The 12,806-nt window shown below is 44.4% G+C and overlaps 1 protein-coding gene across 4 annotated transcripts in view; it reads right to left on the bottom strand.

Moving 5' to 3' along the window:
- The window catches only part of LOC306968205 (glutamate receptor ionotropic, NMDA 1-like), a 94,911-nt gene extending 84,274 nt beyond the window's left edge, over nucleotides 1-10,637 (bottom strand). For all 4 annotated transcript variants that reach the window (XM_079563527.1, XM_079563529.1, XM_079563528.1 and 1 more), the window contains exons 1-2: nucleotides 10,142-10,637; nucleotides 560-816 (exon numbers count right to left, since the gene is read on the bottom strand). In XM_079563527.1, the coding sequence (XP_079419653.1) occupies nucleotides 560-816; nucleotide 10,142 (258 nt within the window). In that variant the 5' untranslated portion in view covers nucleotides 10,143-10,637. The remainder of the gene's footprint in view (nucleotides 1-559; nucleotides 817-10,141) is intronic.
- Nucleotides 10,638-12,806: the final 2,169 nt, after the last annotated feature.

Here is a 12,806-nt window from a genome sequence, read left to right as displayed (position 1 = left end):
TTGACCCTGGGGAGCAGACAGGGGGCAGTGCTGTAAGTGTAATGACCCTGGGGAGCAGACAGGGGGCAGTGCTGTAAGTGTATTGACCCTGGGGAGCAGACAGGGGGCAGTGCTGTAAGTGTAATGACCCTGGGGAGCAGACAGGGGGCAGTGGTGTAAGTGTAATGACCCTGTGGAGCAGACAGGGGGCAGTGCTGTAAGTGTATTGACCCTGTGGAGCAGACAGGGGGCAGTGCTGTAAGTGTAATGACCCTGGGGAGCAGACAGGGGGCAGTGCTGTAAGTGTAATGACCCTGGCAGTACACAGGGGGCGGTGCTGTAAGTGTAATGACCCTGGCAGTACACAGGGGGCGGTGCTGTAAGTGTAATGACCCTGGCAGTAGACAGGGGGCAGTGCTGTAAGTGTAATGACCCTGGCAGTAGACAGGGGGCAGTACTGTAAGTGTAATGACCCTGGGGAGCAGATAGGGGGCAGTGCTGTAAGTGTAATGACCCTGGCAGTAGACAGGGGGCAGTACTGTAAGTGTAATGACCCTGGGGAGCAGACAGGGTTCAGTACCTGGTTGGAAATGAGGTCCTCGCACACCGACAGGGCCATCTGGATGGCGTTGGCCTTGTGTGTGACCGAGATGGCGTTCATCTTAAACTTCTCTTTGCCGTAGACCGTGTTGGCCTGGGTCACGGCCTCCTTAAACACCTGCTCGTAGCGTTTCTGACTCAGGACAGCGCCGATGTTCACGATCCGGGGCTCGCAGCCGCACAACGCCAGGGCGCAGAAGTGCAGCATCACCACCAGGGGGAACCAGCGCAACGTCACTGCAGAAAAGAGGAGCAGATCGAGCAGGTCAGACATTTAAAGTGGACTTTCTGGTGAACACACTGAGCACAGAACAGAGTCAGCGATGGATTATGGGCTTGTAGAGCTTTAACATCACTCAGCACTCCATAGATCAGGAGTACGAGGACCCCAGGGGGTACACAACGACTTAGCAGGGGGGTACTTTGAATTATTTCACATCTAAAAAGAAGGTGAAAATGAATAGCACTGAAATATTGTTTTAAAAGAAAAGTTATTTTAAAGGATGTTTTGCTGTAAAAGGTTTGGGTTTCAGAGTGTTTAAGCTTCATTTTGAACACAATACACAACTAAATACCAATAATTCTGAGTTTAGCAGATCATTTTTTAAATATTTGGCAGCACCTTCGAATTAAGGGGTACTTTGAGTAGAAATGAAAGACTCAAGGGGTATGTGAGACAAAGAAGATTGGGAACCACTGTCATAGATCAGTGGTTTCCAACCCTTTTTCCTTGAAGCCCCCGCACGTGCTGTAGTCAGGCCTGGATCTAAACATAAAGATAATGGCCTATACGCCTTTATGCCAAACAAATAAACTGAAATTTGAACGTTTTACGCAGCTGTACTTCCTTGTACCTCATATATTTTGCTCAAATAATTTCACTTATGACCTGTCCCCCTGACCAGGCAAAGGGATAGTGTTAAAATACAGATGCTGTGACGTGGTTCTGCAAATATTGCAACAGAATGAATATTGTTGTCACTAATATGATATGGATAACACAATAATAATAATAATGGCTTACACCAAATATCTCAAAGCTCCATCAGCCCCTCCTACCACTACCAACCACTCACTCACATTCTACATTCATCCTGGCCTATTGTGCATGTTTTTAGTGGGAGGGTGAACATAAACTCCACAGAAAGGCCCCCTCCAGCCAGGGATCGAACCACACAAGACCTAACCACTGTGCCACCGTGCTGCTGCCATTAAGGCAATCTACTGCCTGCATTATTCATATATTCTAGTTCTGTTGTATTTATTGGGGACAGTGCACTTGGCCTACGGCTGGGCACCTTCCAATGTGATCAGTTACCAGTAGTTAAACGGTGAATGGTGTTAACAATACTTGAAAGTTAATGTTTGTTTTTAACTTTCTTTGAAAAATGGTCATAAATATCAAAAATTCTGCCATGATACGTCAACTTTTGCGCAAAACTGTGATTTCTGAAGTTTCTCCATCATAAAGGGCGGCACAGCAGCACAGCGGTTCGCGCTCGTGCTTCACAGCTAGAAGGTCCGAGTTCGACTACCACTATGAACATGTACAATGACTGCAGCTCGTCTGCGGCGCAGTCACATGACTCCAGGTCTGCACTCCCTACACTGGCTCCAGTACAGGTGAGGGTAAACTTTAAACTCTTAATGTTTGTTTTTAATCAGTTCAGGGACTTGCATCTTCCTGTTTGTGTGAACTGTACATCAGCCCTTAGAGGCTGCGTCTGCAGGACAGACCTGGAGGTCTAGGACCAAAAGTAAGCAGTGGGTGATGGTTCCTCTTCAGTGGCTGGTCCTTGGCTCTGGTCCTCTCTGGTCATCCCTGACCTGACACTGTTTAAAGCGAGGTTGAAAACATACCTGTTTAGATCTGCTTTGACGGCTAACTGCACATGTGAAATGTATGATTTTTATATTCTGTGTTGAAACTGTTTTTATCACATTGCACTTATGGAAAGCACTTTGGTTCAGCGTGTGCTGTTGTAAAGCACTGAATCACGTGCGTGGGACGCTCAAAGTGCACGTGGAGAGTAGTTTACATGCGTGTCAATGAAACAGAACAGCTCGTATGTATACAGATTTCTTGCATGTGTGGCATAACTCTAACATCATATGTTTGAAGCTAAATGCTAGCGGACGTAGGAAAACGTTTACCAAAATACACAATTGTCAAAGTTTCCCAGAGTACCCGCTATTGAGCCCATTTATATTAGAGCTCCCACTTTAACCAAGCACATTATCTCCAGTTCAGCTTTATCCAAATCTAGGTCTTAGCTTTCAAATGAGGCGATACACTTCTCCAGTCGCAGTGGGGGTTCAGAGGTCAATCAGCTGCTTTTGAACCGGTTTGCCGTTAAAGCGAGCGCCCGCCTAACGAGGCGGCAGCGAGAGCGAGAGCGAGTGCATTATTTACCGGTGCGTACATGCGAGCGCGGACTCGTATGAACATGTACAGTGTAAACAGATGAGGCCCTTGGCATGATTTATGCATCATCCACACGGATATACTGTACATATACTGTACATATACTGTACATGACACCAGCTCCAGCTCGGCTTCTTCAGACTCATGTTTCCTCTGGGACGTGTGAGACAAACATCTGCATTTACATCGCTTTGCCGCTCAAAAAGAGAATGGTCCCGAACAGACAACTAAAGGGAAGATTTGTTAGTTTTACCTGATTATTTTAGCCCCACTTTTACCTAAATTTTATTTACTTTTTTTTTTGTCCACCAATTCCCTCTTTTTTTCCCTCATTCCCTCACCAGGGCAGGATCGAGATCAGCTCAGGCCTAATCTGGCTCTAAAGTCGACCTAAATGAGACGGTCTCATCTGGGTGCAAACCCTGTTTAAAGCAGAGGAAACACCTTCACTTCAGTGCAGAACAAAAGCATCAGTGAAATCACTGAAACAACATCGTCAAGTGTTAAAATGACTTTGATTCATCAGCTTGTTTCCATCATGATGTATTTACAATAATGGACGATCTTTTTTAAATCACCACTCTCCTAAAGGTTAGGATTGGGGTGAGTTTGGACTAGTTTCAGCGTTGTCCTGCTGAGGTGATGTTTCCTGTGGAAGTGGAGCTCCACTGATCACGTGCCCCGCCTCCATCAGCTGTGTTCAGACCCTTCTCGCTCCAGCCTGGCTCCATGCAGCCATCTTAAGACTGATAGTGTCTATCACAGTAGCTAAAAGTAGATGACCGCAAAGCATCATGGGATGTAAAGCCAGTCGAACTAGTGCTCATTTTGCACGGGGGTCTTTGGCCTGAGTCACTTCGAGAGTCAGGCTTTGAAAGTTTTTTCCTACAAAACCTGTTCAAACTCTAAGGAACTAAGCACAACATTTATTTATTTATTGGTTTATTTGGTCGGGACAGTGCATGTTAATGAACATACATGGGTCTCATGCATGTAAACAAGCCACACTGGATTGTAGCCTTGGGCTAATTTCCATCCGTCGTCCCCCATGTGCACTCACAAACACTCACATTCAAGACATACGACATACCTACACGTGCACGTGTAGAACTTCTTCTTTTTCTTAAGTTTAAAGAACTAAGAAGGAGCTCAGTTCTCCTGATGGACTTGTGCAAATCAGATTCTAGATATCCAGACCGGTTTCCAGAGGCTGGTAAGATCGGTGACAACGTGACACAACCGGAAAGAGAATGGGCCGAACAAGAAACAGACAAGACAAAGCGGAGGCCATATTTATGTGGATGAGCGAGTTTCAGTGTGTGGGGCAGATAAAGAGTAACAGGTACATTTGATTTCTGCATTTTGTCGGTCAGAAAGGCCCTACAAGTCCAACACTCTCAGATGTGGAGTTATGTAGGAAACAGCAGCGCTGTGAGTGAAAGGCCTCAGCTGAACATAACAGCATGCTCACCCAAACAACAGATCGAAGCTCTTCAATACAAGATCCTGCAGATGGTATGTTAGCATGTTACCTGAATATACACGCACACACATGTGCTGTCTGTTTGTCTAACTGTGTGACCTTAACTCTAAAGTTGGCTATAGTTATCCCTGTAATTAAACTGCCTCTTCACCGCCCTCATGGTGCCTTCCTGGATCGTCCTGTCTCTTCATAGAGCCGAGCGTGACAAGCCTTTCATTAATGTGCTGAGAGAGGAGATGCTGGACTTTGGGACAGTTTCTGTTTCATGTAGACAGGTCCAGCCGTTACAAACACCTTAACCAGAAACGTTTAACTATTTGAGGAAGCCCAGATGATGATGTCATGACCGTGGAAGCTTGAACAAGTCTGCTTCATGCTTGGGTGTAACTTCAAGACACTTGAAGGTTCAGGTTCATTTCATACAAAGTGTCTTGGATAGCAAGGGTTAGAGCTGAAAAGGCATAGGCACACAAGGCGTGTCTCAGTTACACCAGTTCTGTTTGGAGGAAAGGACCAAAACTCCTCCAAATATTGTAAGAAGCTTGTGGAAGGAAATCCAAAACGTTTGACCCAAAATATTCAGTTTAAAGGCAATTCTAACAAATATTAATGAAATTGTGTAGAAAATTCTACCTCTCATTGTTCTGGTATTTAGCAATCATCGATTAGCGTCATCCTGGTTCTGGAGAACGTCCCACAAACGTTGAGCTCTTCATTTCCAGCCGTTTGTGCAGAGGTTGTGTGAGCTGCTGGGGTTGTGAATAAATCATGCCTCTGCGTGGTTCATTAAGCCTCTCGGTGCATTTTTAATTGAGACGTTACATTAATGTCTCTGTAACGAGCTGCGTGTTCGCTTCTGCATCAACCGTGGATTTATTCATGAACATGTGAAAGGGGAGCGAGCGAAGGTGCACTTTCATTTATAAAAGAGGAGGAATGTGTGCAGGAGATGTATGGAGAAACAGATACAAAGTTTAAGGTTCCATATCTTAAAGCAAATATCTGGAGAAACAAGATTATGGACGACCCAAAGCTTGAAAATGACAGTAAGCCTTTATCCTAACACGATGTCCCACAGAGTCACTTTGACATGAAGCTTAAACACTTAGCTTCAAGTCCACGTCTCTTCCTTTTTTATTTCTTATTGCATTAAAGAGTTATTAAGCGACACCGTTATCGTCCGTTATTTAGGCTGTTTATGGGGCTAACGTGAAAAACAACAGTATCTGCCTGTAAAAGTTGAAATTGTGTATTACTGTACGAAATACAGCTAAACAGAGGCTTGTTTGGATCAACATCACAGATTTTTTTCTGGATTCTGAGATATTGAGTGTTTTATGAAACACTCTCCTTTCTGATTAACTCCTCTCTCCAACTCTCTCCAACTCTCTCCTCTCTGGACAGACACTAACGTTATGGGAAGATGCAAATACCTGAATATCTCAGTTTCAAGTACATTTTCAACGACAACATTGATAACACTGCATGTTATCGATCACTGCTGCATTTAAACAACCTGACAACCAGACTAACACCACGCCCCCTCAGACTAACACCACGCCCCCTCAGACTAACACCACGCCCCCTCAGACTAACACCACGCTCCCTCAGACTAACACCACGCCCCCTCAGACTAACACCACGCCCCCTCAGACTAACACCACGCCCCCTCAGACTAACACCACGCCCCCTCAGACAAACACCACGCCCCCTCAGACTAACACCACGCCCCCTCAGACTAACACCACGCCCCCTCAGACTAACACCACGCCCCCTCAGACTAACACCACGCCCCCTCAGACAAACACCACGCCCCCTCAGACTAACACCACGCCCCCTCAGACTAAAAAAAAAAAGAAAAGAAAAGAATGGCAAAAATACCTATAAAATATCCAGATGTGACTCTTCACAAGTTTTCAATCGTCTTTTATTCACTTCTGTGAATAACACAGGGCTCCCAAAACCACACATAAGGTGTATTAGAGTGAAAGCCCCACCCCCACACCTGTGGCACTCAGTGTGTTAAGTGCTCCATTCACAAACACTGCAACGCCTTAACGGAGCCCCCTTTCTCCAGTTTGGCTTTACCCAAATCTAAAAGCTTCAACAGAATAAAAAGAATAAAAATAAAATATAGACGGAAATGCAACAAAAATGTAACATAACAAAACAAAAATGTAACATAACACAACAAAAATGTAACATAACACAACAAAAATGTAACGATAACACAACAAAAATGTAACAATAACACAACAAAAACATGCGAGAAAAGCAACTGCGCCCAAAACCTTGCGACAACGTGATAAAAAAGTGACTTTTGTAGGTCTTAGCTTTCAAATGAGGCATTACACTGCTGCTCTCCAGTTGAGAAGGTTTTAGATTTGGGTAGAGCCGAACTAGAGAAAAGTCGGGGGTAAGGGGAGGAGATGGCTTTGCTGCTGGAGGCTGGAGGCTGAGCTGGGGCTGGTCGTCACACGAGTGGAGATGACGGATGTTTCTATCACTTTATGAGTCAATCATTGAACCTGTCGTCATTTATTCTGACGGAGAAGACGTTTACCTTTGTGCCACTTTTGTGTCATGTGGATAGCTCCATGACTTACAGAGATAGTAACCATAAACCGAGCCCAAAACATCAGTTACCATAGTTACCGGCATGGCATTCTGGGCTGCCTCCATTTTACACTAACCCGTGAAGGAGCTGATAAGGAGAGAGTGGGGAAGTGTTATTGTGGAAAATCAGTAGAATATAAATACAACGTTTGACTATTTACATGTTATCTTCAAAAATCCTCTTAACCCAGTGCATTTTCTACAGTTGAGCTTTACAGTGTAACTCCTCATTTGAAAGCTAAGACCTACATAACCAATCAAAGCTTACGATTGTCATGTTTTCATCCTGTCCTGGCTTGTTCACAGTTACGTCACACAAAACACAACGCGACACAAAAAGTAAACAGAACACAATTAAAACGTGACAATACTGTGGCAAACATGCGACTACAAAGCACTGAAAACATGATCAAAATGCAGAAGGACTCAATCATGAGAAGAAGAAAGAAGAAGCTCAGATCAGGTTTGTAAGCCTTACATCTGCGTTGAGGTGTTTTACTGGTCTAAGCTCCAGCTGAGAAGCTCTGGAGAAAAAGTGCTTGGCTAAAGGGACTGTACAGAGTTTAAAAATGTTAAAATGAAGTGTTTCCCTCCCCCTACATGTTCCTCCATGTCCTCATGTGTAGAATGAGCTCAGACCTGTTCACCACAACTGCCTCTGAAATCCTGCACTGTCACTCACAAAGGTGTTCCTTTGGGTCTGAAGTGCCATCATGCACGAGCTTAATGTAGAAGCTGCAGTTTCACATATGACCTGAGATGGCAGTAGTGAGTATAAAATCACAAACTTGCATCTAACCCCTTTAAATAGTTGTTAACTGACAAAGAGGAAAATCCATGGTGACGTATTGGTATTAATGGTGTATTTTCAATAAAAGCAGGGGAGGGTGGGGTAAATTGAACCACCTAATAAAACATTTTTATTTTGATGCAAGATTATCGATTTGATCTTTACGTGATTTGACCGGACCAGACGGGCCATCCTGCCTCAGCTCTGCCCGATCCCATCAGACCTGGGAAGCTCTGCAGGGAAGGGCCTGGTCAGTACTGGGACGGAAGCCTGGCGAATGTAGTGTGTGAGTGGCTGGTGGTGGTCGGAGGGGCCGATGGCACAGACTGGTTGCCTCACAGGGCAGCTGTGGCTAGAATAGTAGCTTACCATCACCAAGTATGGAGTGAATGAATAATGCAATGGAAAGCGTCTTTGTCCAGAAAAGCGCTGGAGTATTATTATTATTGATTGACTGCAGAATTTTTCCGCAGTCAATTATTGGTTTTCATGTTCTTTATTATTATTCCTCTTCCATCTTTTTCCCGATTTTCTCCAGCTTTCAGCACTTTCATGCTTTGTGCAATTTATGCAAGTTATGCATCAAAATGTTCCGCATGTTGAGGAGAAGGTGCTATTACTTTTGGGACTTCTGCAACTTACGTTTTTTCCGCAATCGGCCAAAATGTCGGAGATTTTTCCCATTGACTTATAATGGGGCTGCCGCAAATCCATGCTTTTCTGCACCTTTTTCTGCATTTTATGCAATTTCTGCACTTTGTGCATGTTCAGCTTCTGCAACTTGTGGGTTTTGAGAAAAAAATGTCCGTCTGCCGTTTTCCAGTTTTTTTATACGAGAGTTTGAAATTTTTGCATTGGTGTGTATGGGGGGAATCCAGCCAATGGGGAAACTCCGCCTTTCAGCCATTTGTGCAGCTTCTGCCAATCAAGCACTGAGGCCATTTCAACAGTTTGACCAGTTTATGGAATATAAAAAGTCTGTGCAATATTAATAATTTATGCAAATTAACCACTTTATGGGATTTAACCAGTTAATGCATTTTAAAGCGTTTATGCAACTTAAGAGTTTATGCCATTTAGGATTTATGAATTTTAAAGAGTTTATGCAATTTACATAATTTACGAATTATCCCATTCATGCATTTTACCACTTTATGCAGTTTATACAGTTTATGCAAAATGACATTTGATGCATTTTACCAGTTTATGCAAATTTGATTATGCAATTGGAAAAGTTTATGCAATTTATGCATTCGCTTCCCGCATTTCCGCAGTCAATCGCAATGGCGATTATTATTATTATCATTTTTATTTTTATTTTTATTTTTATTATCATTATTATTATTATTATTATTATTATTATTATTATTATTATTATTATTATTATTATTATTATTAAAACGGGAAAAGTTTGCCATAAAACTGCACTTTTTATGAATAAAAAAACAAAAAACGCTATTTAATGAGTGCGTTTTTGGTCTAACACAAAAACACAAATATGCAGGTCATTAGTTTCGTATAAAAGCACATTAATAGTTGAAGCAGTTTCCCTCTGAAGCTTCGTTTGATGCAAAGGTGGCCCTTACAGGACGTTGTTGATGAGCTGTGGTGAAACATCATATGTTTTATGTTTTATGTTTAGTATATTACACTAAACGTGACACCCAGCCCGGCTCTGCCTGATAAGACAGGAGCTAAACCTGAAGGATACGGAGGTTTAGTCTGAGGACCAGGTTTCAGCATCAACAGTTGCACAAAAACAACTTTGCTTCACGCTTTTCCAGACACGTCCCACATTCGCCTTCACGCTTTGAAATGCAGACGTGCACGGCGTAAATAAATCAGCCACAACTCCCGCTCTTTTCTCTGCCCAAACACAAACATCTGAAGCGCTACCTTCGCGTGCACGTGACGCACGGACGGATCTGATAATGACACGATCCCTCGGGGTCCGTGTGAGATTCTGCTCGAGTCCGGACTGAACCGGGTCTGTGTGTTTACCTCATCCAGAACCCCGTGTCGAGCCGCGCGCGCGCTGTGGGAGCACGAGTGTGTGAGTGCGTGCGCGCCGAGTCAATGTCAAATCAGAGAAACGCCAAAAGGACGCGCGGCGGAGGGACATTTGGGTCGAAAAACAGACGTGAAATGGCGATGGGTGGATGAAGCGGGGGGGGGGGGGGGGGGGGGGGGGGGGGTTAGTGCGGGGCGTGGGAATCAGAAATAAATCACCAAATGCGGCTGGACTCACTGGTTTGTGCCGCGGACGCGTCTCGCGCGGAGGATCCTGTTGAATTTAACCTTGAGTCCTGCGTAGAGCCGCGGGGTCTGGTCCGAGTCCCCTGGTCCCCGCTCGGGTTCGGGGCAGGTTCGAAACGCGGGTCCGGCGCTCAGTTGGACGCGTTTGATGAATGAACCATGAGGCGGAGGCGCGCGCTCGTGCGGATCCGGCGCGTCTCTTCGCGTTCCCAGTGGAACTCCGTTTAATCCTGGTCTAGTCCGGGTCTTGGGTCTCTGGGCTTCGGTCCCCTGCGCGTGTGAGAGTGAGATCCTCAGGTGCGTGCGTCCTGTTGCGCGCTCCTCGTCTCTCTCCGGAGCCGTGTCGCACGCGCTCTTCCGCAGCGGCTCTTCTCGGTTTTTCGGACGCGTTCCGTCTCGGTTCGGACTCGTGTGTTTGACCTGATGCGCGCGGGCTCGTCCTTGTGGTGGAGGAGGATGATGATGATGCTGAGTGAGGCGCGGTCACGAGGCAGCCAGGCGCGCGGCCGAGGAGTGCGGGCGGGGGCGCGCTGCGCGCCTCTCTCCGTCAGTGAGTTTAGGCGGATTTAATGAGAGGTTTGATGTTTCTCCTGCGTCAGAAGAAAGGAAGAACAAAAGGCACCGGTCAGGAAGAGGTCCGGTTTAGACCAGGGGGATTATGGGTAAATATTTCACACTTTTAGATCTTTGTCCTACCTTTTTACATAATGTCTCACTGTTTCAATAAAGTTCTAGTGTAAGGTCAGGTCATTTTCATTTGTGACTGTGCTCGTGCACCAGAGGGAGTCTCTGTGTTAGTGTGACGACCCTGTGGGGCCTGATCGGCAGAAGAGGATTTATTATTGTCAGCTTCACAATAGGAATGTTCCTTTGTGCAAACATGAAACATAAACTTTGTAGATAATGAACTATAAGGGCATGCATGACAATACACATCATATAGTCAGACAGAATTGGACACAGAAGAACGGTGTGAATGGATTGACTCACATGAGCGTGCACATACAGTACCAGAGCAGTGCAAACAAAGCCAGCGCTCCGGAGCTTACGGCTCTTCCTGAAGCAGCCTGTTTGTAAATCATTAGTGATATTTGACCGTATTCATGTGGTGAAAGTGTCTGCGCTGCTGTGAGTCTTTTGCTTGTGAAGCACATGTGACTGAGGCCCCGCCCACTGGAGCTCCATGAAGCACAGACCAGGTTACAGAGAAAATAACTCTTGTTTATCGGCCCATGATTGATTTGATCAGTCAAACATCTGTATCAGGCTGCAAATAATAAAACCACCAAACTTCTCTTCCACATGATTGTGTTGGTGCTTCAGTCGCAGTAATAACGTTTGTCCACAAGAGGTCAGTGTTCGAACAGAATGAAACAGCTCAGAGACTTCGAACCTGACCAGACTTTTTTAGCAGGAAAGCCTTGAAGTGTCACTCTGCATTAGTGAAGGGATTTACGGCTCTTTTCTGGGAGCCGAGTCTATTTAAAGTCAGATTTGAAAAACGCCAGCCAGATAACTCACGATAAGACACACACACAGAAAACACCGTTTTGATTTAAAGCATCTAAAATGACATGACATTCATGCACTTTGAGCTCTTTGCACAGTTTTTTCCAACGTGGTTTTTCAAACTGCAAATGGCCAATAAAATGAATCTGAATCTGCATTTCTGCAATGTGCAATATTGTGTCCTAACTTCTAACATTCTTTTGGCCCTTACATAAGTATGTGAGTAGTCATTTGTGCCTGGATAAGCCTGGAGCGTGACGTTTGCAGTGTATTATGATTTGTTGATGAACCTGGAAACCAAAGTAAACTCCCTAATCTTCACAATAACATGTTTAAACATCGCACTGATTCATTGTTTCTTCACAGATTCATTTCAATGTTCTTCATCTATAACTCATGACAGATTTACTGAGCTTTCAACCCAAAAAAACAAGGAGACATTTCCACTAATAAATACTGTAAGATCCAAACTCCCCCTGAAAAAGTCTTATTGAGTATATGATACAATTATCCCTCATATTTATATCAGTATTCTGCTGCAAAGTTTCAAATATTATCTCTGTATTGAATAAGGCCTAAAGAAATGAAATGCAGTATTTTGCATTTGTAGCAATAAAAGTATAGTATTTGGGCATTAATCTGCATTATTCTGAACTTGCTCCTACATGTCTAAACTCTCTCCAAACCTGACGCTCCAAGTGCATCTTTGTTTTTTCAATGAAATCTATTGAAAATCTCGTGACCTGTACATCTGGCCTTCTTATATAAAGCACTATTTTACACCTAATTACCAGGTTCACCATTAATCAACGTGTATCATACATCAATGAAATATCAGGGAGTTAAAGTCTTCTTCATCCACAACATGAATAAAAGCAAACTAAAACAGCATTTGCACTGACTACACTGCAAAAAGTCCTCTTGAGAAAGGCCTATGTAAATATGTCAAGAGATCAGTCTATGGGGCCAGATATTTACACCTGCATGAAGATAATACAACTACAACGCCATCTTGTTTTGAGTGTGGGGATTTCCTCTTCCCCTCCTGGAACCTTAACGTGGTGGAGGGGTTTGAGCACCTGAAGGATCCTGGAGCTCTGTTGTCGGGGGGTTCGGGCCCCTGGTAGGGTCTCCCATGGCAAACAGGT

Source organism: Gobius niger (assembly GCF_951799975.1).
Source record: "Gobius niger genome assembly, chromosome: 1".
NCBI lineage: Eukaryota > Metazoa > Chordata > Actinopteri > Gobiiformes > Gobiidae > Gobius > Gobius niger.
Note: the sequence above shows the minus strand (reverse complement) of the source record. Positions and strands in the feature narration are given on the sequence as shown.